This window comes from Ictidomys tridecemlineatus, chromosome 7 (genome assembly GCF_052094955.1).
Source record: "Ictidomys tridecemlineatus isolate mIctTri1 chromosome 7, mIctTri1.hap1, whole genome shotgun sequence".
NCBI lineage: Eukaryota > Metazoa > Chordata > Mammalia > Rodentia > Sciuridae > Ictidomys > Ictidomys tridecemlineatus.
The window spans coordinates 97,723,100-97,751,069 of NC_135483.1; the positions used below are offsets into that span (position 1 = coordinate 97,723,100).

The 27,970-nt window shown below is 49.2% G+C and overlaps 1 protein-coding gene across 2 annotated transcripts in view; it reads right to left on the reverse strand.

Moving 5' to 3' along the window:
• The window catches only part of Sctr (secretin receptor), a 64,133-nt gene that overhangs the window by 15,895 nt on the left and 20,268 nt on the right, over positions 1–27,970 (reverse strand). The window contains exons 3-8 of one of the 2 annotated variants that reach the window (XM_078017250.1): positions 18,093–18,166; positions 15,628–15,735; positions 10,321–10,424; positions 4,389–4,486; positions 3,217–3,349; positions 2,206–2,359 (exon numbers count right to left, since the gene is read on the reverse strand). In XM_078017250.1, coding sequence (XP_077873376.1) covers positions 2,206–2,359; positions 3,217–3,349; positions 4,389–4,486; positions 10,321–10,424; positions 15,628–15,735; positions 18,093–18,166 — 671 coding nt within the window. The remainder of the gene's footprint in view (positions 1–2,205; positions 2,360–3,216; positions 3,350–4,388; positions 4,487–10,320; positions 10,425–15,627; positions 15,736–18,092; positions 18,167–27,970) is intronic. The other variant, XM_005315953.5, reaches the window with a different exon arrangement.

Consider the following 27,970-nt stretch of genomic DNA (forward strand, 5'->3'; position numbering starts at 1 on the left):
CACTTAGAAAAATCTGAAATGTCCAAACAATAGCTATTTGGTTAAATGCATTTACAATGGTAATTTAAAATGTGGATGATTTGAAATAATTCAGAATATGCTTATGTGTTCATGGGAAAGAAGCAAGTCTCAAAATTCTTCATAAGGAATGACCACAACTACATGAGAAAAAAAAAATTGCTGGTAGAATAAAGTCTGGAAGAAAATTCCAGAAAATGGGACTAGGATAAGTTTCTGTACTTAAAAAGGATTTTTTTCCCCAATTTTACGGCAGCATATACTCATTTAATTAACTTATGCCTGGGGAAGCCAATATAAATTGTGGAGGGGGCCACTATTTTTGTATTTGAAAGTCTCCTCACACATTGAAATAACATTGCTCAACAGTAAGCCATACTTACATAGATATAATAATGTAAATATGATTTAACTAAATATTATGAATACCCACAATGGAAGAATGAGAGTAGTAGATGAAAAATTTTATATCCTTATCTTTCATCATAAGGAGGTAACCAATAATACTTCAAATCAAGGAAAAATAGCAGAGTCTTTAGAAACATGAGAGTAATTATTAGGAGGGACAGCTAAAATCGCTGAATCCCTTCACCATCCCTTTTTTCCCCCCATGTTTTTATAATCTCCAAACACAAAGAAGTGCTCAAAGAATGTTGAGTAAAATTTGACCCTGATATTATAGAGGAAAAACGCTCCATGTCCACACAGCTAATCCTGGCAGATCTGGACTTCAAAGTTCAAAGAGCTGAGCTCCAAATTGGGTGCTTTTTATCAGAGTTAGCTGCATAAGATAAGTCCCTGGTCCCCAGGCCTCTGGAACTGCTGTCCAAGGCAGACATCTGTAGAGCCCTACAGCCCGTGCTGGCTGAGGGTCATGCGCTCGTCAGGCTGCCAAGGTTTAGAAGAAATGCACTCTGCCAGCTCAGGTGGCCTCCCTGCTGGTCTGATGGGGAGACCAGGCCCTTGCACATAAGGATTTAGACAAGCAGAAAAGGCACAGGAGGGCATTCCTGGCAGGAACCCTTCTTAATTAAAAGGAACAGGAAGAAACTGCATGAATCTAATGGCTGGGACACATACTGTCTTTGCAGGCCTGGGAATCAGCACAGGAACCTGGCTCTCTGACTAGAACCCAGTGGGTAACTAACACATGTCTTTATCAAATAAATGATGGACGGATGGATGGGTGGGTGGGTGGATAGGTAAATGGATGGAAGTTTGTTAATGATAAAGTAAAAATTAAAAGGCTTTGGATATTAACAAGCCTTGGTTTGGATCCTGGGTCTGCTCTTGTCTGAGGGGGGGAATTGAGGATAGTATGTTCCATCTCTGAGCTGAGGTCTCTGAGAAGCTTTTGGGATGTTATGATGATTAAGTGATGCATATATGCCTGACCAGAAATGGAGTTCCTTGGCCAGAAAGGCAAGGAGGAAGAGATGTAATGGGGGCCTGCAGGTGGCTGTCTTGCTATCATTTCCCGTTTGATAAAATAAATGGTGAACTTCCTTTGGGAAGCCATGTGGTTTGAGCAGTTTATGCCAATCAGCATATTCCAGTCCTTCAGCCTCTATGATTGGGTCAAGGATGTGCATATGATTGAAGAGGTCCAATCCAAGTGAATCTTAGAATATTTGTTGGGACTGCTGGGACCATAGTCTTTCTTTCTCATTGGAGCTGGGTTATAAAAAGCCCGTAGCCCAAAAGCTATAGGCAATTACTCTGGGAGTTGCAGGTGAAGGATAAATCTGATGTTCTAAGACACAGAAAGAATCACTGTTAAAATGCTAGATTCATCCTGGTCTAAAGTTGGCAATCCCCAGCCTTTTTAGTTGCATAAGCCAATTAGTTTCTTTTATGTTTAAAGTCTACCTGAGCCAGACTTGACACTAGCAGTCAAAATCATCGTGATTCAGAAAGGAAGCAAGAAAGATGACATGTAAATGGAAGATGAGGCCACAAGTATTGGGTGGAACCAAATTGTAAAAGGACTCAGATGCCAGAAATTGGTGCCCAATTTTAGCTATTATTTTCCATTCAACAGATAAACTAGAAAGAGCCAAACATCAAGCAACTTGCAGAAGATTACAGAAATTAGTTTAATGTGAAGCTGGATCAAGAAAAGAAATCCTTTCTACTTAAGGCCCTCTCCTGCGTGCTGCACAGACACCACACTGTGGAGAAACATACCCCATCCAAGGGCTATGAATCCCTGCAGGCACTTCCTTTCCGAGAAGAAGGAGATGACGAGGAGTGTGTGGAGGTAGAGGCCTTCCACCAGCAACCAGGCGTAGTTGGCCATGATGCAGTACTGGAAGAAGATCATAACCAGCTTACAGCCCACCTGGACAGAGAAAGGCAGGTGAGTCCAGGTCAGGTGGCCTTGGCTTCCCTCTGGTGACCAACCCAAAAGGAAAAAGCTCTGGGTTATAGGAAGCAGGAGCCAGGCCACAGTGAGCCTCAAGTTTCGGAGCCAACTCCGGTGGCCTTCCTGTCAGAAGACCAAGCAAGCCCACAGCATTCTCTAGAGAGTAAAAGTCCACAGGCCACATGGGTTTTGTCAAGATGGTCAATGAGCCATCTATAGGGAAGCAGTAACTGGGTTCAAATTCTGGAACTGGCTGCCAGACTTTATAAGGAAGAGTCTCCTTCAGTGGGAAAATGCCCCATATTACTTAACCCCTCTCATTTTTCTGATGAGGAAACTAGTTTAGAGAGGGAAGGAATTTCTGAGCCAAGGGTAACAAAACTCATTCCAAGCTCACTTTTCATGGAAATAAGGACGAAGGGGCGTGCCAACCACTATTAGGAGGCATCATTGATGATGACTAAAATGGCCCTGACTGGTTCATTATACCTGGACTAGAAAATTCCAAATCCTGACAGGGATGCCATGGTGTAGGGTTCTCCTGATGGAGCTACTTCTTTAACATTAAGAGGCAGCCCTAGACCTAGCGTCATGGCACACACCTGTAATCCCAGCAGCTTGGGAGACTGAGGTAGGAAGATCATGAATTCAAAGCCAAACTCAGCAAAAGCAAGGCACTAAGCAACTCAGTGAGACCCTGTCTCTTAAAAAAACACAAAATAGGGCTGGGGATGTGGCTCAATGGTGGAGTACCTCTGAGTTCAACCCCGTTACCCACATCATCCCCCAAAAACGCAGGCATAGCTGTACCCTAGGGGACCCAGCCATGTTACCCTGTGGGTATCACAATAGGTGACGTCATCTGAGGAGAAGAGCACAGCATCTTTGATGAAGTTGGACAGGGCACGCAGGATGAAGGACACGAACAGGTGCATGTGGATGTAGTTGCGGGTGCAGTGGAGCCTCCTGGAGGGACAGATTGCAAGGCTATAGGGGCCAAAGCCAGGAAGGGCTAGAACTCAGCCAGGCCCTCCTGACCCCAGCGCATCCGAGAAGCCGGACATCAGCTTCTTCCAGTTCTCACTCGTCTCTGTGAACAGAACCTGAATGAGAACCCCAGTGCATTGTCTCATAACTGCAGGGTTTGTTTGTTTAGCGAAGGTTGTAGGGGCAATATACTTTCTGCCATCTCCCAGAATTGCTTCCTCTGCTGTAGAAACAAAAATGTGGTTACGTATTCCCCTTCTGCTTCAAAATGCAGGATTTCTCAAAGAGAGCCCATTCTAGCTCTTGCGGAAGATGACTCCGCCTTCCTCACGTTTGAGTCAGATTCGACCAATCAGCGCTCCATCTCTGACTGTACTGATTGGTTCAGAGGTTGAACACGTGATCCAAGCTGAGCCTATGAGAACTCCCTTCCCAGGACTTTTGCTAGAACTGATGGGGAAGAGGTTCACTTTGCCCTTGGCTTTGCTGAGCTGATAGCGCTTGCCCTTGTCGCCTCTGGTGGTTATCTTTACCATTTCTGAAGAAAGGCTGCCAGAGAAAGAGGAAAGTCCAGAGCAGAGAAATGCAGGAAGACTTAGTTTTGCTGATTGCCTCTGAGCATCTGCCTTCCATCCAGCCATGCCTAAAGCATGTGCCCCTGAACTTGTCAATTATGTGGGTCAGGTCACCTTTGTTTTCTTCAGTTGTTTTGAAGCAGATTTCTGTCTTTTGCAACCAGGAGTCAAACCAGACACCTATAAAGTGTCTCTTATAACATTGTGAGAATATTAGTAATAACATTTCTTAAAAAAAAAAATCTGGCCACATTATCAGTATGCTTAGCAAGTGTTGAATTCGAGTAAAGGAATGCAGTGGTCACAGGAACTTTATATTTTGGCACAGGTGAGCTTTATATGGAGAGGCGACAAGCCAGCCCACCCACACCTTCCTCTTTCTGACCTGAGCAAGTAAGACCCAAAGTTGGCTGGAGGATGGAAAACCAGCAGCATGTTCTTACCGTAAAGCACAGAGAATGCTGAGAGCAACAAGGAGCATCACCAGGGAGGAGCTGTAGCCCACGGTGTACATGACCTTCAGCTTCAGCAGGTAGGCATGCTGCAGAGAGAGCCACATATCAGCCAACCACCCACCTGCTGGCCCTTATGTGCCCCAGTGCCTCTGCTTCAGGCAGCTTGAGCCCAAATGTCCTGAGTGCTATTCCATTTGTGCCCCAAGGATGTCACATCACAAACTGGTAAGATCATAACAGCTTGACTTTGGAAAAATTTGGAGTATCCTCTGATGCCTATTCAAACTTGCACATTGTGTACAGAGCCCTTACCAACACTCTGAACTCAAGTCTTCTCTTAAATATGTAAGAATAAGGTGCTCACTGCCTTTTTAGGAAGTTATCTGGAGCACAACAGTATAAAATGTTAGATTTTTTTTTCTTATATGAAGCTAAAATTGGCTTTAATATTGCAGCTGTGAGTGCTTTTTCTTCCTTTTGGAGCCATTTAAATTAAATTCACCTTGAACATTAGATGTATTATATAGATAATATAGTCAGAAAAAACAAAAGCTTATTTATATATAAAAATATTTCTTTCAGAACTATTGATGATGGAAAAGAAACCTCCAACAACAGAAGAATAGTTAACTCAATTATTTTAAACTAAAATGACTTGAATATTATACCACTGTTAAAATGCTGGTTTCCAGAGTTTTCAAAGAAGTTGGGACATGTCGATGTATTGTGATGGGAAAAGGCAGGTACATATTTTACATGGGCATTATGATCCTAGCTATAAACATAAAAAATGTTAGGCTGAATTATATGAAATTTTCTTTTTATGTAGATCAAAATAATTGGATATTAGCTATTTGATGGGGTTCAATCTCATGTATGTCTAGAAACAAGATTTTAAGGAGACATGTTGGATGTTAATAAGTGGTTAACTTTGAATTAAAGGTTTGGGAATAAAGCTATTTTCTTTTGTATTTTATCTGTATTTTTAATTTTTCTATACTGGGTCAATGCTATTTATAACCAAAATAAAAGGGTAATTAATTTTAAATTAATTTGTTTATTTGGTACTGGGGATTAAACCCAGGGACACCTCACCACTGAGCCACATCCCCAGTCCTTTTTGTTTTTTATTGCAACATGGTGGTCTCACTAAGTTGTTAACTTTCTGAGGCTGACCTTGAACTTACAATTTTTCTGTTACAGCCTTCTGAGTTGCTAGGATTATAGGCATGCCTCTAATTAATTTCTTAAGAAGTCACAAGAATTGGATTGGGGAAACTTGGCTGATAGCTGTTCATAGAAAGGCCCACACTTGGGGCTGAGGATATAGCTCAATTGGTAGAGTGCTTGCTTTGCATGCACAAGGCCCTGGATTCAGTTTCCAGCAATACCCCCCCACACACACACAAATAATAATAATAATAATGGCCCAATCTCTATGGTGGCACACAGGGTACTGTAGAGAAAGAACACAGGCTTCAGAGGCAGGAGACAAGTGTCCTAAGCCCAGGACTGTTACTCACCAGCTGTGTTACCTAGGGGAAATTAATCAACTTCCCTGAGCTTCAGATTCTTCATCTGCCAAATGAGGATAATCATATCTATGTTGCAGGCTTGTTGGAATAATGATGAGGTAAATAAGGTATCAGGATATAATATCCAGACAATGTCTGGCATTTAGAAGACTCTCAGTATATGGTATTTTTTCCCCCACTCCACTCTATCATCTACCCTTCAAAATGAGTCAGCGGCATGAAATGGTAGGAAGTCTGAGGTATGAGGTAGCTGCTAAAAAAATTAGGCCTATTCTCAGTTACATTGATGGAGTGTTGAGAGCAGCTGGTTGCGCTGGAATGCTTGGAGTGTCATGTCCAGGTTGGGGATGTTATTTTAAGAGGCACATTAATAAACTGGAGCATTTCCGAAGGTATGAAAACATTTGGGTAAGTTATACCCGCAGGGAGGAAAAAACAACTTAGGGGAGAAAAATATCAGAATGATTGATGTGTAGAAGGCAAGATTTCACATGTAGTCTCCAGGGGGAAGAAGTTACCAGAAAACAAGTAGCTTTTGACTCAGAGTAACCATACGTTTTTTGACAACAAGAGGTGACCTTGGATAGGACGGCTGCTAAAATGACACTGGGCTTCCCTCCTGACCTAACTGCTCTCCCAGCAGCCAGGAGTCACCTCTCACGGATGAAGCAAAGAGCCCTGATGGGCAGTGAGTTGCTTAGATCAGTGTTTCCTAGAATCTGGAACCCATGAAATGTCAAACTGGGGACAACATGTCAATCAAGAATCTTGCTGCATACAGGATAAGCTCTGCAGCTGAGCACATAAGCCTCACTCCCAGGGATGCTTGGACCAGCCCGTGGGAGCCTAAGGAGGCTCAGGGTGACCCACGAGAGTGTTGAGGCAGAATATTCTGCACTGTCCTGCAGCTGCAATCATGGTCTGCTGGGTGATCTCTAGCCCAGCTTTCATGCCTTCCTTGATCTGCCAGGTCTCAGCCAGAAACAACCCAGCTCCCTGGAGTCCTGATGTGACCCTTGGCTCCTTGGCTCTTAACATCTGCAATTAAGCACAGATGCCGAAGACCTGGAGTTCAGAAACCCCCTGCTGCCTCTTTGGGGTCCAGTTGCCTGTCTCTTTGCTGTGCAGCCTGTCTGGGCCACCTTCTTGCTGTACCCTCTAGATCAGCTCCAGCAAAAGTTACGTATAAAGGGACAGAGAGTAAATATTTTAGGCTTTTGGTGCCATACAGTCGCTTTTGCAACCTCTCAACTCTGTCCTTGCAAAAGTAGACTTGTGCAAATGGGCTTGGCCATGTTCCCATCAAATTGAATTAGCAAAAGCACTGGCGGTCCCTGCTTGAGGCAGGCAAGACATGCCTTGTCTCTCTTGTCAATCCGGGTTCACTGTGGGCATTCGTCAATAAATAATAGTGTGTGCCAAGGAAGGATGTTGCAAGAAGACCAAGTAAGCTGTGTCTTCACCATCAGTTGACAAGAGAAAAATACATTTTAACAATAATGATTAGAAAAAAAAAAAAGGATATTTCAAATCTCAGAGTAAAGCTCAAAGTCCATGCAAGTTTGTGGACAAGCAATGAGGGTCATATCTGGAAACCCTTCCTGTTTTAGGGATTTTTTTGTTTATTTGTTTGTTTTTGTTTTTGTTTTGTTTTGTTTTGTTAGTCTCTTTTCATTTTGGTTTCTTGTTTTGGAGACAGGGTCTCACTAAATGGATGAGGTTGGCCTCAAACTTGAAATCCTCCTGGAGCCTGCTGGGTCACCTGGGTCACTGGAATTATATGCATGTGCCACCAGGCTCTGGGTTTTTTTTTTTTTTAAATTTTAATTGTTCTATTTTTGTAGCATGAGCTGAAGACAACCTAGGTCTCCTTTCCACCATTCTTGAATAATTAACTTTCTGAGTTGAGTCCATAATTGTGCATTTGCCTCTGTGAAGTTTCAGCCCCTTGGTTTGGGATTTTATAGTTTCGACTCTTCCATAAACATTGTGGTAAAGGCTCCAGGTTCTATTCTTTCCAGTTGACTAGTCTAAGCCAACAGTAACAGTTGTGTTACTTGATAGATATAAATCCCCAAAACTGCTGGGCATGGTGGCACATGCCTATAATCCTAGAGACTTGGGAGGCTGAGGCAGGAGGATCACGAGTTCAAAGCCAGCCTCAGCAATGGCAAGGTGCTATGCAATTCAGTGAGATCCTATCTCTAAATAAAACAAAAATAGGGCTGGGGATGTAGCTCAGTGGTGGAGTGTTCCTGAGTTCAATCCCCATTGTTCTCCAGCCCCCACAAAAGAAAACATAAACATAAAACAAATCACAAAAACTACAGTTCCATGGGATTTTCAGTAATTCTTAAGGGTGTAAAGAAATCCTAAGGCCAAAAAGTTTGGGAAATTCCACCTACATCAATCATGCATACCTCCACTAAAGATTGGTTCAGAGTGGGGCAGGCCTAACTCATTTGGGGTCATGAGATGTGAAGACAGGCTCCAGGGGGTGTGGGGGGTGTGGGGGTTGGGGGGGTGGAGGGTGTTTGCAGGGTGTGGCGTTGGGGGGGTTGCAGGGTGTGTTGTGGGGGGGGTCTTTCAACTCTTCAGGAGGAAACCTAGGAAGTTCCATCTTCTGGGCCAGAAGGAATGGCAGAATCTCTGGCCGTGACTGCTGATGGCAACGGGAGCCTTAGGAAGACGTTGCTAGGATGGAAGGGAGAGAGATCAAAATAACTTGGCCCTGGGCGACTTTGTGGTGCTTCTTCGTCAAAGAATCCCGGAGCCCATTCTCTGCCTTCCCTGATATGTGAGCTTCACTTTCTTAATAAATCAGATGGAAATTGATATCTGTTTCCCAAAGCATCCTTTGACCCTCCATCCTGCCACCCATCGTGAGAATGTTCCTTCTTAGTTTGATGACTTTACAAACTTCCATACACATAACCTCCCTTTCTACACATGAATAAATGACGGAAATAGTCCTTTGCAGAAGAACCCACTGCCCAGCGCTCCATGATCCTGTGTGCTCATGAGTCACTCCACACTCCTATTGTCTCCAATTGGATAAGCCCCAGAAGGGAAGAAACTCCATCCTCCACCCACTCCTGCAAGTAGAACAAGATGGATTGACTGGAGACGGGAGTCTGAGAAAGAAGTCAGAAGCCAGTGTGGTCTGCTGCCCAACTTCCTCCTTTCCCCCATGAGCTTGCAGGGCTATTTTGAGGCTGTAATGTAATTATACGTCAAGCAGCTGGCGCATGATAGACATTCAGAACAACAAGCTTTTTTTTTTTGTAGGGTGGAGGAATGCTGGGGACCCAGATTCTCACGCTTAACCTCAAGCATAACAAACATTTATCTGGCACCATGAAGCCTCTAGACACCATGATAGCCTGGGAATAAATAAGACTTTCTAATTTGTCACTGCAGGACCCCCAGATCCAGACCCAGGCCTGGACCTTAGGAGATGCCCAGTAAATGTTTGTGTGAATGGATGTCCACCTTTCAGTGAGAGGGATGGAGAAAGATGGCACATGATGACCATTTTACCATAGCATGGTAGGTAACAGAGGCCAGCGCAGAGCACAGAAGGGGGTCTTCTTTGGTGTGGGTGAGGGAGACTTTCCAGAATGGGCTACAGTGGGTGGAATCTTGAAAGATGTGAAGAATCAGGAAAAGAGAGAAGGGAAGTGCTGTCTATGCAAGGGGTCCTAGTGAGCAAAGGCCAAGTGGGGGGCAAGATGGCTCAGGATATGTGAGCTTTGAGGGTCTGGGCTGTCCTGGGAAGGGAGCTGAGCTTGGGCTGGACCCTGTCAGTGACCGTCTGAGGAAGTCTCAGAGGGTACCCAAAGAAGTTCTGCTCTGCACCAGATCCAAGAGTCTCCCTTGAGAGCCAACACTTATTGAGCACTTACTATGGGGCCAGGCAGGCATCTCGCGAATCCTTGTACTGACTCGTTTAGTTTCTCTTGACAAGCCTGTACAGTCGAACTATCAATAGCCAGATTTCCCAGATGAAGAAACTGGGACATAGAGCGATTAATTCCTCCCCAGAGACACCAAGTTCAAGGTCAGGATCTGGACTCACCATCCTGGCTCTGAGCATTTAGCCACCACGTGGCTTCTCTTTTGGTTTTATAAATAAACCACCCCAGTCTCATGGTGGTATATGGCAATGTTCACAGTGCCTAGGGTCTTCCTGACCTTCACCTCTAGGTTGATAGACTGAGGTTGTAACACAGCTCCTGGAAGCTCAGCTGAGCAGAGAAGTGTCGGGGGGGGGGGATTGAGAGTGGCCCCAGGTCCTGACCTCTGGCCCACACTGGTATCCCCTGTCTCCTCTCAGGCCTCCCCACCTCCCAGGACCCCCTTGGGGTGGAGGTTGACCGGCTTACCCGCCTCTCATTGGAAGAGTCGTTCACATTAACCCCGCAGGCCAGGTCAGGCCTGGGGAAGGTTTCTGACCAGCCGTCTGGTGTGCAGTTTCGGAACAGGGAACCTGTGGGTGCCAAGTGTCCAGCAGGTAAGCAGTGGGTGCTGGCAATGTCATTTTTGTACTAAAATCTATAGTGAATGTAAATGCTACCACCATTTTATAGCTGGGGAACCTGAGGCCCGTGGGGTTTCAATAATTGCAACGATCACACCCTAGTAAATGGGGAAAGGGGGCTGGAACTCTGGGGCTCCTGGCTCCAGGGCCGTTCTCTTCACCACGCACCACGTGCCAGTGCCCTTCTTGACTCCTGCCTGGTGCTTTGCCTGACCCCAAGTCCTGCCGACACATAACAGGAAGGTCCCCTGGGACAACTAGGGGAGGTGGCAAGGACCTGGCCACTCTAACAATGATCTTTACTCAGTCTACTGTTGTTACAAACCTTGCTCCAAGAAAGTTCCATTTCATATCTCACTTCATGCCCTGCTCACCGGGCCATTTGAAAGCCACCAGAGTGCCACTGAGATACACCTTTCCAGACAGCCACCTCTCACCAGAAGGCTGGAGTTATTATTAGTCCTTTAGCCAACACAACAAGGCTACCTGTGGAGACAACTGAAATTCTGTTTGCCCCGTGCACCCAGGCAAGGCTGCAGGCTGACCCCTCTCACCAGGTAGTCCATGGTTTCTGGGCTGCCCTGAGCTGGGCCCAGGGCCCTTGTGCACCAGACTCTGGCTGGCTAGAGAGAAAGGCACATGAATGGAGTCGAAGGACCTGCATGGAGCCCTTCCCATAATGGAAGGGAGATGCCAGCTAGAAGGCCCCAGGAGGAGGTGCCCACCTTGGACTGAGGTCCAGCTGTCTTCTATACTCTGGGCTACCAAGATCTGGATCCCCAGCTCTGGCAAGTGGGAGACATCATGAGGTGAGGACAATGATCACTAGGTACTGAGGGGAGAACCCTGTCCAGGGGCCCCTTAACAACACTGGCTGAGCCTGGGATACTCCTCTTCCATGAGGCTGGGCCACCACTCGCAGAGTTCGGGACCAAACAGCTTCTACTGAGCTAGAGAAATGTGGCTGGGCTTTCTAGAACCAGCCACTGTGCTATGTACTTTCTGTATGGATTCTGATCCAATCCTCACAGACTCCAGGAAGGCAAGGGTTGTCTATTTTGCAGACCATAAAACCAAGGCCATGGTGCCCAGACGGGGTGAACCTTATCACTATGCTGCCTTCCTGTCTGGCCCTTTCTTTCTGGTCCCAGTTGTGGCTTCTAGCCCCAGGAGATTCTGTCCTTTGGGCTCCAGACATGCCCAGCCTCTGAAGGGTCAGGGAGGCCTGGAGCCTAGGTCTCTAGAGGCAGCCAGACTTAGTTTGAAACCCAGGGCTGCTGTGTGACCTCACCTGCACCACTTCTCTGTGCCGGGTAGGAATAATCACCCTCTGTGCAAAAGCAAGCAGGACCAACACTGGCACATGGAGCGGGGCTAGGCTGCTGCCAGCACAGAGCAGGCCTTGCAGTCCCACTTCCTCTCCTTTCAGCCTTTCCAAATAAGGCAGGAGTGGACAGGCCACGGGGACTTGGAACTCAGGGGAGGCAATGGGAAAGAATGGTGGTCCAATTTGGCATGGTAGAATGGCAACAAACACCCAGACCTCAGATCCAAAGGTAGCACCTGCCTCAGGCTGACTGTGGACTCAGCCCACTGCACCTGGCCTGGTGTTTAGGGCCCTCTCCTCGCTGACCCAGCAGGATTCCCAAGAGATCTGCATGTGACCCAGGCCAGGGCCAAGAATTACTGACAAGGTAAAGTCCCCTGCTGATAGAGCCACCTGCAAGGCTGCAAACATAGCATTGGGACTCCCTGGGGCCCCCATAATCCCATGTACTCCCCCTCCCACCCCAGTTTCATTCCTAACAACTAAGGGGTCCTTAGCCAGGTACAAGCCAGCGTACACCTCAGGGCATCCCTGAAAACATATTCACATGCATTAGGGGAAGAATCAGTCCAATGCTGTCATCCAAGCCTCCCGGCCCCTAATGAGGTTGGGGACTGCTGCTGCCTCCCACTAAGCAGGAAGGAAAGAAGGGCCAGGCCTGACTCCACCCAGAATGCGTTTTTGAATAAGCAATGCTGGAAGAAGGCGCCATTTGAAATGCATCCTAGAGGGAACATTGAGGCCTGGCATGAGAACTCTCTGGGGCAGAAGGCAGCTGTAGTTTCTCCAGTCACAAGGACACCCATCCTGTCAGGCCCATGTGGTGGGTACCCTGGGAAGAGTAAATTTATGAATTAATTCTGCTATTTATTTTTCTTAGTTCAAAAAGAAAGGTCCAGAACACCACCTTGTCATCACTGGGCTCTCCCACAGGGGTCGGAATTGGGGTTGGGGACACCACTAGGGGGAGATTTTCTTCCTGAAGGGAGATAAGGAGCAGGAGTCCAAGGTTCTGGGTGACTAGCAGAAGGTCCTGATCTGTGTGTATGGACCAGCTGACACCCCAAAGCCCGAGGCAGGACTGAGTGGGATGGTCCTCCCCACCACGCCAGGGCCGGAACCAAGCTCCCAGTAGTCAGGACCTAGTGTGGATCTGCAGCCCACAGCGGCACCATGTGGCGGCAAGGTGAAACTGCAGCTGTGTTAGGCATCCCTATGCCTAACTCTATCCTTAAAGCAGCTTCCAACCTTAAAGCATGCAGACAGGGAATTGAGTCCCTGGGGGAGTCCCCAATGCGTGGTGAGTGATTCGAGGGTAGGGAGCCTCAAGAGGGGTCAAGGGAATTCTAGTTAACGAGGAGGGAGTAACTGGGGAGTGATGTAATAGGGCTGGCACCTCATCATCCCGGTTGCAGTGGGCACTGGTTTTGCCAGCCCCTCTGCAGAAGGACAGGAGGGAGGGGAACAGGAGGTGGAGGCACTGTGGCTCTGGGAGGGCTGGGGAGGAGAAGAGCTTTAAATCTTCTCAATAGGAGAAAATCCCAATCAGCCATCGATGGAGCACTGTCTGGGAGTCAGAGACCAGGAGGGTCTGGTCCTGATCTTGCCTCTGACCATCATAGTTTTCTAGGCCAACCATGGCTGTGTTGGTGTCCTGTTTCCTGATCTTCACAGACCCTAGGACAGACATGGAAGGGTCAGGCCAGGAGTAAAGGTGTGTGAGTTTGCTGGTGTGTGTGTGTGTCAGGGGAAGGGGAGGAGCCAGAGCAGGAAATTTGTGGAGGGGAGAAGAACAAGGAGTGATAGCAGGTGGAAAAGAGACAAAGACCAAGTCCAGCCTTATAGGCAGGCATTATTTATTGCTCCCACTTTGGAGATATGGAAATTGAGGCTCGATGACAATGAGCCACTTGGGCCATGCAGCTGACTGGCACAGGGCTGGACTGCACACTCCACGTCCCCTTCAGTTAGGTGTTGCCATATAACTGAGTTTGGGCTAAGAGAATGCAAGCAGAGTGGTGTCTCTCTCAGGCCAGGCCTTCAGATTCCCTAGGTGACCCTCTGGGTCCTTTCTCCTGGCCAGCCACCCTGGAGTTGCAAGTGAAAGCCTGGGTGGTAAGGTGTAAGATCTAGCATCGCCATCGGGAGGAGAGTCACCTGCTAATCAGGGACATCTGTTTGTGACATAATATGGACAAACATTGTATGAAGGCTTTAAAATTTGGGGGATTTGTCTGATCAGCAGCTTTTGTTACTAAATCAGGGATGGAAGAGTGGGGTTCAAGCCACCTGGTCCCCTTCCATATCCGTATTATAGGATTTTCAGTGGGGCAGAGGGACAGTGAGCCTCAGCAGCATGTTTCCGAAATCTCTGTGTGTGTGTGTGTGTGTGTGTGTGTGTGTGTGTCCCCACTTGCATGCGTACTTGAGTACTTACGTGCTGGAGAATTACAATGAGAAGAATCTACACTCATCTCTGGGGCCCTACAGTCTATCTCTGCTACAGTTTGGATCTGGGCCATTCCCTAAAGGCCTGTATACTAAAGACTTAATTTTCAGCTTGATGCTATGGGGAAGGGGTGGAGCCTTTAGGAGTTGGGGCCTAACTTTTGGAAGTTAGGTCATTGGGTGTGCCCTTGAAGGGAGGGTTGGTATGCAAGTCTCTTCCTTTCTCTCTTTGCTTACCAGCTGCCATGAGGTGAGCAATTTTTCCTCTACCACATGCTCTCAGTCATGATGTTGTGCCTTACTAGAGTAACAGGCTGACCAACCATGAACCGAAATCTCCAAAACTGTGATACACAACAAACCTTTCTTCCTTCAAGTGGATTTTCTCAGGTGTTCATCACAGCCATGAAAAGCTGTCGAACATAGTCTCTCTGAACATTCCTGACTTTGGAAGTTTGGTGGGTTTTGGTGTTAAATGACCTGTTCTTTGGTTTGTCCTTGTTAAGGACCTTGTCAGGTGACTTTTCTTGTTCTGCCCGGATGAGGGAGAACGGCAAGACCTCAATGATGAGGTAAGGAGTCAAAGGCAAGGACCCTGTCCTCCTCCCAGGATCACACAAACCATGAGAGGAGAGACCAGTCATGACTTCAAGGTCAGAGCACCAGAAATCAGAAGTCAAGTTTGAGTCTTAGTTTCTCCATCTGTTGCTGTGAACTTTAAGGCAAACTGACAAACCTCTCTTAGACACTATTAATATGGTCATTGCTCTTTACTTGGGCCAAGTGATTTACTGGGTGTAGAGAAAAGGGACATGGCTTGCAGGGGTTTTGTAGTCATTGCCCACGTACATAAAATGCCTGGTACAGGGTCCACCTTAAACCAAAGTTAGTCTATTAAGAAAATCCTTGTACTCTGTAGCTGTCCTCGGGAAAAGGTCTCCGGGAGGGCAGGGCTCCCAGGGAAGCCCTGGCTTACCCACAGGGAGGGCCTGGCAGAATAGGCAGAGGATGTGAGCACTCTGGAAGGCCACACATTTGGGAAACCTGGCACTGTCAAGAGTGGGGTCCTTGACCTGGAGGCCTGGAGCAAGGACGCTGCTGGTTAGGGGGACACAACCTGGAAGGAGGGAAAGGATCCCCAAATGAGAGGCATGGGGCAGAGAAGCAAGCCCAGCATTCACCTTCCCCTTCCTACCCACTTCCTTGGGACTCTGAGAATTGAGCCCACCCTGACCCCCAACAAGTCTTCCAGTCCCCAACAAGCATCCCACGATTTCACCACTGCTTGTCCCCCGAGAAGGCTTCGGGTCTCCTGCCTCTCAGCTGAGGCCACCCCACACACAGCCTTCCGGCCAGGCCCCTTGGCTGAGTGGTCACCGTTTCTGCTCGTGAGCATCTGGAGGAACCTGGGGCACTCCACTTCCACGGTGTGTCCTGGTGCAGAGGAGGGCCAGCAGCTCATGTTGTCCCACAGCCCCTCACAGCCTGTGGAGAAGAGTCAAGGTATCAGACTGGGATGGAGTATGGGCCAGGGGATGCCCGCCTCCCACCCTGTCACCATCCCTGTCCCCCTGGCCTGCCTGGAGTCCTCATTAGACTCCTATGAAAAGTTCTCACTAGGTTCTGGCTCCTTGTGTCAGGAACCAGTGGTGTCTAATAAATGCACCTTTTCACCTTCCCAGCCTTGGACTCTGCCGTGTGCATGGTAAGTGCTCAGGGCTGAAGACACAAGGAAGGAAGATGTTACAGGGTCTCAGATCGGCCTTACCTAAGTGGGTCTGGATTTCTCTGCAACAGAAGTTGGCCTCAGCTTGGGTTAAATGACTGCAGCAATGGTCTGTCTCCCGGCTGCACAGTACAACCACCTGAGGAGCCTCAAAAATATACCTAACCAGGTCCCACCTCCAGGATTCCCATAGAGTTGGTCTGGGTGGGGCCCAGGCATGGTATCATGTTAAAGCTACCCGGGTACTTCTGATGTGATAAGGTCAAGAACACTTGTTCCGTGATTCTCAAACTTCATCTTGCATCAGAATTACCTGGAGGGCTTGTTAAAATACAGAATGCTCAGTGGGCAGGGGTGGGCCTGAGGATGTGCATTTCTAACAAGTTCCCAGTTGATGCTAATGTTCCTGGGCTGGGGGTGACTTTAAGAAGCACTACCTTGAAGCTACGCAAGAGTCACCAGTATGCTTGAGGGTTTTTGAGGATGTTGCTTTCTACCTCACTATGTTCCCTTTAGGGGGCCCATTCTTGAAGGAAGACCTGGTGTCAATACAGTGAAAAGCTGAATTTCTTATAAACTTACTATCCTTAGAGACACTGAATCTTGAAGTGGATTTCCTCTCATTTGGCTGCTAGGGGTTTACATCCAGATTTGTGGTCACTTCTGGTAACTGAGAGACTTTGAAATGAGTCAAAAAGAAGACAGAACTAGAGGCCTTGTTTAAGCACAACCTTCTGGGTTATCTGAATCTATGGGTTATCTGATTTGATTGTCTTTGGACTATTTTACAAATCTATACGTTATAAGTGATTGATAACATGGCAAATGATTCTCATTCATAGACACACATGACTATGTCTGGCTGAAATACAATTTATTTCACTCTTCCTTGTATTCAGCCCAGGTTGCACTCACTTATACATTCATTTTACCATTCTGCCTTATATGTGAGATACTTTGAATTCTCCTATGAACAGGCCGACCAACCAGAGTTCATATCTTACTGATTCCCTCACTAGTCAAATAAAATGCTGGGCAGGTATTCATTTAATAGGTGAGTTATGACTATACTCTTCTACGAATCATCATTTCACATAATCATCTATTAATTCTCCCGAAGTTAACGCCAAAGTGAGAAGTCACTGCTTGTACAAGCTTTGGTGGCCCATGCCATGTGAAAGGCTATCACTGGGGCAGGTTCAGAGGGGTCTGGAAACAGGCTAGGTGGGCAGCCATGAGGGGAACAGCAGTCACCCCTTGTCCCACTTGGGGAGCATAGTGCAGACCCACTACACCAAGGCCATTCAGAAAGACCCAGGTGGACCTGAGTCGCAATCCCAGCCACCCACACGTGCTATCCTGGCCCCGCCTCTCCTCTCTTCTGGGGGAACAAATGCGTCTCCCCTGAGCTTGTCAGGAGGATGAGTTCAAAGGTCACATGGGGAGCCCACACAGAGTAGAGGGTGAACAGCAGCCACTGCCTCCTCATGTCTTCCCCAGGCCCACTCCTTTCCCCCCCTGGCATCTGGAGGGAAGCCAGGCCGGGCCTTTTGAACTGCAGCCTGAGCTCTGGGGAATGGGAGAGGCCTACGGTGTGTGTGCGTCTTGGGATTAACTAGAGGGCAGATTCCCAGCTTTTCAAAAGAGCAACGGTCTATTTTTTGGCATAAATCCAACCAGATTCAAAGGACCAGAAACCTCTTCTGTGACACCTTCATCCCTTCTAAGTGAAGTCGCCCTGATGACCCACCCCACCGCAGAGGTTCTGGCCCTCAGGGCCCATCAGAGGGCTGGGAGTGTGGCTCAGTGGTAGAGCACTTGCCTGGCACGCTGGGTTCCATCCTCATAAACACCACATAAGAATAAATAGGTAAATAAAATAAAGGTATTGTGTTCATCTATAAGTAAAAAAGATATTTTTAAAAATATGGTAAATTAGGAGCTGGGGTTAGGGCTCAGTGGTAGAGTGCTCACCTAGTATGTGCGAGGTACTGGGTTCGATCCTCAGCACCACATAAATGTAAAATAAAGATATTATGTTCAACTACAATTAAAAGATAAATATAGTAAAAAATATGGTAAATTAGGGGTTGGGGCTCAGTGGTAGAACACTTGCCTAGCACACGTGAGGCACAGGGTTCGATCCTCAGCACCACATAAATAAAATAAAGGTATTGTGTCCACCTACAACTAAAAAAAAAAAAAAAAAAAAAAAAAAAAAATGGTAAATTTTTTAAAAAAGAGAAGAAAAAAGATCAGCAGGGAGCCCATCCCATGCATTGATTTCTGGGTCTTACCTGGAGAGATCCTAATGTGGCCATTCACAGGCCACACCCAGAAATCTGTATCTCCAGAGCTTCCCAGAGTGGCTGCACGGTGTGGCCTCAGGACCTTGCTTGGAGAGTTCACAATGCATTACCCTCCTCCCCAGAGCCAAGGACCCAGACCTACCCCTGGCTCCCAGGAGAGTAAGAGAGACAGCCATGAACCCACCTCCTGAGAAGGTCACGGGAGGTCACCTCCAGTCTGCAGCAACTGGGTTCAGTGGCCTCCCCTGCCACATACAAGCAGCAACCTGTATGCCTGCCCACTGCTGGAGCCCCCATACCCTTGTGGGCCTAGCACAGTGAAGGAACTCAACACCAGTGGCTAATGAACAAATAAATAGACCAGTGCCAGATCCTGGACTCCCTCAATGTCCCTCTTGCCTTGACGTCCACTTGAATTAATTCCATGTCCAGTCCTGGCCTTCTGCTCCTCTGCCTGCCAGCTCTGGTTTGGCTGTTAATCAGAGGGGCTGGAGGCTCCTGTTAATCACAGGAGCACGGTCCCCAGAACAAAGCCGACTCTGGATGACTGTAGGCTTCCCAGATGCCTTTTTACAACCCACATTTTACACATGAAGAAGACTGAGGGGGAGTGACTTCCCAGAATCACACAACCAGGACGTGCAGGGGCTGTGTCTCTCTGCCTGTTCTGCTACTTGGTGCCACCTCCCAGCCTTCACCCACCTGATCTGTCACCAGGTGGCACTGACTAACCCAGCCAGGCTCAGGGAGCTGGAGAGAGGCGCCAAGGGGCAGGCCAGGTCAGGAGGGGCTGGGCTCGCAGAGGGGAGAACAGACTGACAGGGAGGTGGGCAGCTAAGGCAGGTGCTTTGGGTTTCCACCCTGGCCATGGCACCAGCCCCCAGAGGGAGGAGGAAGGTGGGCGAGCCCACAGGGGAGCCGGGACCTGAGTCAGGATCCTGGAAGGGGGTTTTAGAGGCAGAAATGGTGGGGGACAAGGGAAGGCTGTAACCCAGGGCAAGGACCATAGGGTGTGGAGGAGGGAGACCCTGAGATATAGAGGGGGGTTTGGATGGGGCCCCCACAAGCCTGTGAAAGCATCCATGGGGCCAAGAAGCAGGTGTCTGTCCTTCAAGGAACCGGAAATGAAAAGCCCTGGGATACTCCTGGATCTTTGCCCTGGATCTCACAGTGAGCCCGGCGAGAGGAGGGCCCCGAGTGTCTATTTTGGACCTTCCCCACAGCACCCAGGTGGGTCACCCAGATGCCAGCTGTGGATGCTGCTCTCGGGCAGGAGCACGGTCCCCAGAACTCAGCCGACTCTGGGTGACTGTAGGCTTCCCAGATGCCTTTGGGATGGCAACTTGGTCCTGGCAGGGTCCTTTCCAAATGACGTACTTCCTCTCTGCACTCTGAGCATCTGGGGTCCCAGGAGGCTAAGGGATCCCTTTGTCCTCTTTCTTCAGGCAGAAATCTCCCAGTGGCCACAGGACCCTGCTGACAGTACAAACTCCCTGCCTGATGGGGTGGCTTTTCCTGCCCTGGAAGCAGGTGGGCACTTCCAGAGCATGGATCAATGCAGAAGCCTATTATGTCACTTGGGAAGGGAGGGACTCAGAGCTGGCTGGAGCCACCTGGCTGGCCACCAGGATGCTGGCAGACGCCTTCAGTCCATGCAACTGATAACCCATGCCCAGCGGGCCAGCCAGAGGCACAGAGTGCCAGGATGTCTGAGAGCCTTCCTGAGCTGGGTCACGTCAGGCAGGGCCCACAGGGACACCCAGCCTGGTGCTGGCAGAGGGCAGGGCAGGAGTGCCCTGTGCAAGGGGAACTGACTCCTCCCAGGAAGTGGGGACCCTACAGGCTGGCTCACTGCTGTGCCCTCCAAGTCAGTCACGTGTAGAGACAAGACACTGAGGCTAGAGCGGGGCAGGGCCAGGCCAGACCTTGTTCCAGACACACATCAGACATTGTTCCAGACACATCAGCAGCTGAATGTCACAGTAGTTCAGGGTCAGGTCGGGTCACTAGTAGAGAGGAAGAATAAGAGGGAAAGTGACAGGTGCAGAGTGACTGAGCTGGTACTGGCAGAAGTAGGATCCCACCCAACCTTCGTGTCTCCCCACCCAGTGAGGACTGAGGACACACCCTCTGATGCCAGTTGTCCTTTGGTGGCAACAGACCTGGCTGCCAACCCCACATGGCACTGCTGGTTTTCTGAGCACCCACGACATGGTCCCACTCTCTCCCAGCCTCTGCGCAGACTCTCCCAGCATGCAAAGCGCACATCCCCCATAGGTGAGCTGGGCTTTTGGATGGTTCATGGTTGAATATTTTTTATTTTAACAGTTACATAGCTTTCAAAAGGGAATTTAATGTGTTAGAAACATAATAAAGCTAGCATATCACATCTGATTTTATGACTACTTATTGTTTAGGGTATAACTAAAGTTTTTTAAAATCCATTTTTAAAGGGGAAAATATTAAGGAAGTCAAAGTACAAGTGACACGTGGCTGCTACTGGCAGGGACCCCCTTGCACGGCTCCCAGGATGTGAGCGGCGTGTCTCAGAACCCACTCCCAGATGTCCCCTTCCCCAGGATGGGCAGGAATGGGAGGAAAGGAGGGTACTCCATGCCCGGTGTTGGACATCCTGTCCTGGACTTGGCCTTCCCTGGGGAGCTTCCGGCAGGGAAGGGACACAACTCAGGAGTGGGGTTGTTGTCGGATCCTGGGCAGCTCTAGATCCAGAGCAGCAAAACCCACCACTCAATGGGAAAAGGGATTGTGAACAGTGCTACAGCTACTGAACCCTGAGGAGGGGTCACTGCCTCTAGAAAGCCCCGGCTGCAGCTAATGGAGCTTAGCCGCTGTCCCTACCACGGCCTGGCTGCAGGAGGTGGGATGGAACACCCCAGAAGCTTCAGTGGAGATGCAGGTGTAAGCAATGCCAGGTCACAAACACCCTGGGCAGGGGGTCTGGGTGAGTCCCACAGCCCAAGAGGACAGCATGGGGGTCCTGGGTCAGAACAGGTGTCACAGCGAAACAGAATGGGCTCAAGATCCAAGCCTACCTTGGACTTGGTCATGCCGCTGACCTCCATAAGCCTCAGTTTTGTCATCTATAAAATGGCTCAGCAACATTCCCTAGGATTTTTGTGAGAACTGAATGATTCGTGTGTGTAATAAAATATTATCTGATCTCTTAAACTCTGTTCTTGTTAATTGTCCTGACACATTTTCTCCCTCCTTCCCCCTCTGATAACTGGTTCAAAGTCTCAGAGGAGGGCAGGAAACTCATTTTTCCCGAGGTTTTCAAACATCCCTGGGGGAATGAAAGGCATTCAGGTGTGGTCTCAATGCTTGGGAGAAAACAGAAAAGGAGCAATACTTCCCCAGACCATGGAGCAACGGAGGGGGAGTGATGAGCAGGAGTATGGAAGTTTCCAGAAAGAGGCCCAGTTAGCCCCAAGAGGTGGGTTGAATGACCTAGAGCAGCCTGACTATGGGGACATGTCTAGATGAGACCACAGCCTTGCAGAGCAAGTGTCCCCAGTCAGGCACAGAAGAGCCACATGGCAGGGGACAAGGTGTCCGACACCATCCATGTGGAGCAGAGCCTAAGAAAAGGGGCTCCCCTGAACGCAGTGCTGCTAGGTGACTGACACCCCAGAAAGCCGGAGAAAAGACCCAGAAAATAACAAAGCTTAAATTTCTGTCGCTCCAGGAGCAGAGTCAGAATTAAAGTCACAGAGAAGGGAAACTGTTCTCTTTCTACCCGATGGAGTTCATAGGGTCCTTTATATTTATGAAGGCCCTGGTGCTGCTTGAGGCCCGAGGCAGACAAAGCCACCAGCTTCCTGTGTCCTGCCCATGGAGACAGAGAAGTGGCCCCAGAGGCATGTCTGGGGAGGGGCAGGGTGATTTTAAGAGGGCAGGATGGTGCCCTGGGGACCTCTAGGTGGCCCCATCCAGCCTGGTGCCTGGCACAGAGAGCCCTCTGCCAGCTCTGAGTCTGCCCTGTGTTCACCCACAGCAGAGCCTCTGCCCTCCGGCGTTGACTTATTAATACGTGGGCTCAGATGGCCTGTCAATACCCTGAGACTATTCCTGGAGCAATGTGACAGGCTGCTGTGGCAGGGAGCCAGGAACAACCAGGCCCCCCGGGGCCATTCTGGATTGGACCACCAGGACAGCAGGTGCTGTGTCCTTCCACGTCCCCTCCATGCCCTGGATGCTCACTTTACCTGCTATTGGAGATCACCAGGGAACCCAGAGCTCCTCCTGGCCCTGCACCCAGAGCCCCCTGAAGCTTCTGCTTGTCGCCATTGGCCCCCCACTGCCTGGGGACTGTCAGAGCCATGTCTCAGGCGCTTCCTGCCCAGCTACCTCCATTCATCCTCGTTCCCCCTCAAGATCCCACAGTGGTTCTGGGCGAGTCATGTGCACCAACCTGTTTCTTGGCTTCATGGCGCCTCCCTCTGCCTTTCTTGTCCCCACTTGGGCCCCTCCCAGGTCATTCAGCGGGCAGCCTGGGGAGGTTTCCCTGGCTTTGCCATTGACGTGACCTATAGACTTAGGTCCAGAGGCGTGTTGCTCTCCTCTGTGGCAGCTGAACCACCCGCCAGCTGTGGTCAGGATGCAGTGGGGACTGAAATCCCAGGAGCAGAAGCATTCAGAACCACATGGAAGGAGACAGAGCTAAAGACCAGGAAGGTGTATCTTTAAACCCAGGAGCATAAGCCATTCAGTGAGATGAGTTCTCTGGGGAACAGTGAGTTCCCCATCACTGAAAGTATTCAAGCAGAGAGGGCCATGGGATTCGTGAACTGGGAAGAGCATCAGGCACTGAAGGGAGACTGCGCCAGATGACATAAAGGACCTTGGAATCCTGGGGCTGAGAGGCTACTGCCTTGGAGCAGGCTGCTCATCTCCCACCCTCAGCTTCTAAGCACCAAGAGCCAGGCTCTTCCCTTCCCTTCCCCAAACTACAAACTACAGTTCCAGAGGGCCCTTCCCGCTCACCTGAGAACTCTTCCTCACCTGGCCTAAAGAGCTTCATCTCATGCCACTTGACACAGTAAGAATTGATTGGCATTAACAATCTCTCTCTCTCTCTCCCTCTCTCTCTCTCTCCATCTCTCCCTACCAACCTCTCTCTCCTTCTCTCCTTCCTCCCTCCCTCCCTCCCTCATCTCATGCCACTTGACACAGTAAGAATTGATTGGCATTAACAATCTCTCTCTCTCTCTCCCTCTCTCTCTCTCTCCATCTCTCCCTACCAACCTCTCTCTCCTTCTCTCCTTCCTCCCTCCCTCCCTCCCTCATCTCATGCCACTTGACACAGTAAGAATTGATTGGCATTAACAATCTCTCTCTCTCTCTCCCTCTCTCTCTCTCTCCATCTCTCCCTACCAACCTCTCTCTCCTTCTCTCCTCCCTCCCTCCCTCCCTTCCTCCCTTCCTCCCTTCCTTCCTTCCTTCCTTCCTTCCTTCCTTCCTTCCTTCCGGGCCCCAGCAAACTTCCAGCTGCCGGCTGATGATCCAGCTGCCAGCAAACTTCCAGCTGCCGGCTGATGATTGGCTCACAGTGGCCCCAGCAACATCTAGCTGATTGGCTCCTCTGCGGTGATGTTCATTGGGCTGTTTCCCTGCCCTTCAGACTGCCAGCTGATGATTGGCTCACAGCGGCCCCAGCAACATCTAGCTGATTGGCTCCTCCACGGAGCTGCTCATTGGGGGACTTCTTTGGCTCTGCCCACGCAACCCAGCCAATCGGCTTCAAGGAGGATTGTGGGAGGTGGAGAGGCTGGTGTGGGGGTGAGAGGCATGTGGAAGCCGGTGGTGGCAGTTGGGCTCTGAGGGTTTTTTCCCTGAGGAGCTGTTTTGTTTGGCGTTTGTAGTTCTAAAAATAAAGTTAGTTTCTTTTGACAAGTGGCTCCTGATTTGTGCCAAGCCAGACTTCGGCAAGCAAGGGCTCTACCACTGAGCTACGCCCCAACTTGCTTTTCCCTAATGAAAAATCCTTCTCAGAGCTGGAGGTAAGTACCTCAGTTATTCATATCAGCTATGCTGCTTGTGATCAGACTGGATTACCAACCAGAAAGTACTCAGGACGTAAAGTCAGAGGATTTCAGTTGAGAGTCCTGTTTCAGCTCTGTATCATCCTGCGCTTCTTAGGACCTTAATTCTCACCCATGAAATGGGGATAATAATTCTTATTGCACTTTGTGTGGGAAGGTTGGTCAGTTTTGGTTTTGCAATACTGGGATCACACCTGAGGCCTCATGCATGCTAGGGAAGTACACTGAGCTACATTCTCAGTCCTTTTTAGTTTTTTATTTATTTACTTTTTTCTTTTTTCTTTTTTTTGAGACAGGTTCTTGCTAAGTTTTTTAGGGCCTTGCTAAGTTTTTGAGGCTGGCCTTAAACTTAAGATCCTCCTGCCTCAGCCTTCCAACTCACAGGGATTTCAGGTGTGTGAGTTGGTGAGTTGGTGAGTTGGTGAGTGTGCCACCATTCCTGTCTTCCTTTTTAAATTTTTATATGATTTTGGTTTATTTATTTATTTGTTTAGTGGTACTAGGGATGAACCCAAGGATGCTCCACCACTGAGCTATATCCCCAGCTCTTTTCTTTTTTTTTTTTTTTTTTTTAAATTTTGAGACAGGGTCTTGCTAAGTTGCGGAGAGGTCCTCATATTTGAAATCTTCCTGCCTCAGTCTCCTGAGTAGCTGGAATGACAGGTGTGTACAGCACTCGACTGCACTGTTGTTTTAAAAACTAAAAAATTTAAATTGTCTAAAATGTTATGTAAAATATACAAATAAGTTAACTTATTTCTGAAAAACGAGCCAAGATCAGTTGTGCTGAGGAATGGTCAGGTGGAGGTGAGCTGTGGGCAGAGCAGGCCATGGCTCAGGGCAAGGTAGGGGTTGGCTGCCAAGGTGCATCGGGATCTGGGGACACCCTGGAGGAGGTTGGGAATGTTTGTTAGAAAAACTACATTTTTGCCCTGAATCTCGCAGTGAGAAGTACTGATTCACACCATGGATGAACGTTGAAAATGTTTTGCTCGGTGAAAGAAGACAGACGAACACAAAAAGGCAATATTAGATGGGTTTTTTTTTTTTTTTTGTATGAAATGTCCAGAGTTGGTAACTCCCCAGAGACAGAGAGAAGATGGGTAATTTCCAGCAGCTGGAGAGATGGAAGGATGGGGAATGATTTCCTGCCGGGTGCGGGGTTTTATCTGGGGGCCATGAAAATGTTTTGAAACTAGATAGAGGTGGAAGTTGTATGACATGTGAATGTCCCAAATGCCATGGAATTGTTTACTTTAAAAGTGGTTAATTTCATGTTATGTGACTTTCACCTCAATACAGAAAGAAAAAGAAAAAAGAGCCTATTCTGGGGAGTAGGCCACCAGCTGGGGACAGAAGGGTGCTACCATGTCCCTATTTGAGGACATGTACACCAAGGCCCAGAGGGGGCGAGAGCACTGCTGGAGGTCACATGGAGCTTAAGTGACAGAGCAGGACACATGTCCAAGTCTGTCTAAATTTAGGACCTATATATTTGTTGTCACTTCACCTTCCTTCTGGAACATTCTTCCCCTGGGGAGAGCCACATCCCTTCTACCAGCCACATCTGAGGGGGGGTTATTGGTTTCCATAAACAAAGGGGTGAATATCTCAGCAGGGAAAACTGGGCAGTCATTAGTGTGACCCTGAAACCCTCCCACAAGATGCCAGGAGGGCCTTGGCCACCCCACCTGGAATAGCTCAAGAGTTAATTTTTTATTTGTGATAAGCAACTGGGCTCAGTGACAGCTCCCTGAGTGACATTTCCTGTGGCTTGTCTGGCTTTCAAACATTAACCTCCCCCCCCCCAGGGAGAACCCAGCAGCTTATCCATTAACTCTGTGCCCCCAACGTGGAGTCTCACCGCCCAGCCCAGACACCAGACCAGAGCCATGGGGGGCACAGGACCTCCAACTGAGCTCCTGGGGGACCTGCTGTGGTCACAGGCCTGGGCGAGGGCGTGGGTGGATTTGCATCTGGGCACCTGTCCCTCAGCTCCTCCAGAATCTTCCAGGGGACCCAAGGGACACAGGCCTGATTCTGGTGCGGACCCCCCAGCACCTCTACGTTTTGTCAGTTCTCCTCTCTTCTTCCAGTCTTGCAGGGAGTTTTACTCTTGGCCACCACGTCTGGCCATCATACCCTTCCAGGTGGATCCCTGGGCCTCGCTTTCTCAACTCCTTGGCAGGGGAGGCCTGAAGACCTTTGTAGCTACAGGATCCAGGGACAGCCTCTACTTCTGGGGGTTTTAAATCATGTTTCAAAGCACCAGACCCCTTCTCCTCTGTGACAACGGCAGAAATTCAACAAGAAAAACAGTAACGGGAGCTCTTTGTGGAGAGGAAGCCCGGCCTGCCACCCTCCCACTCACTCCCCGGGGAATTGCGAGGCAGAACCCTGGAGGAAGTCTCTGCAGAGCTTTCTCAAACCTGGATGCACAATCAGGACCACATGATGAGCCTGAGGCAGAAGGGTGACCAGTCCTACTCATGGGTGTGCTGACAGCACCTGCACCCTGGACTTGGGAGACTGTGGTTCACAGGGGAGATGCCATCCATAGGCAGGGCTGAGTGTGCAGGTGGGTAGAGGGTCTAAGTGGACCCCAATCCACCATAGCCTAGTTTAGCCTGATCGCACACCATCAGAAGAACTCCCTGCTGTGAAAAGATGCCTGCTTTTGTATATTAATTCACTTATTTCCAACAAGAGTGTCATGAAGGCCATAGATCATTACCCCCACTGAAAACTGGGCAGGTTGAGGAGTGAAGGAGCAAGGCCTCTTCCCCGAGATCACCAGCGAGGAAGCAGCAGGGCTGAGGTTCCTGCCCTCTCCACCTGCTCCCAGCTGGCACTCAGCACCCGCACTCATCTCACCAGGCCTGACCAGCCTTCTCTTGCTGTCCCAAGAGTGAGTCTGCTCCTTGCATGGTGGGAGTCCAGCAGGATGTCAGGGTACCCAGAAGGTGAGCTGGAGGCCAGCCAATTGAGTCACCTCGTCCAAAGCCGGGGCAGGTGGAGCAGGCTCAGTGTTCCTCATGGAAGGATAGAGGAGTCCCACGTCAGGTCCTGAGAGCACTCCTCCAAGGGTGATCAGGGTTGGACTGCTCATCTCAGCCAATTCGTGACAGCCAGGCAAGCAAGAGACAGTCACGTCCTCTGTACGGGACCTTGGCTACCCTGAAGGTACTACCTCAGTTCCCACTCTCCTCCTGGGGCTGCCTCTCTGGTTTCTCCTTTCTCCCTGTTCTCGCTCAAGTGTGTGCACTCAGTAAGTCAGTCAACAAACCCACACACAGTACTTGATCTGTGCAGGTGCTGCATCAAGCTGGAGGAGAGGAAAACAACACATGTCCACCTTGGGCCAGGGCTGCACCCTAGGCTGGCCTTGTTGGGCCTTGCTTTCTGTCACACCAGACACAGTATCTGGGATGGTATGAGGACCCAGGGTATCAGGACACTCTGAGGGTCTCCCTCTCTGCCTCTGTCCCTCACGTGGTGGATGAGTGAATAGATATAAGCACATTTGCAACACCCACAGCACTTGGCTTCTGCCGCCTACGTTTCTTCCCACCTCTGGCTGCTCCTGGCACTAAGTGCTGGAGTGCTTGAGGCTCCTCCCCAGG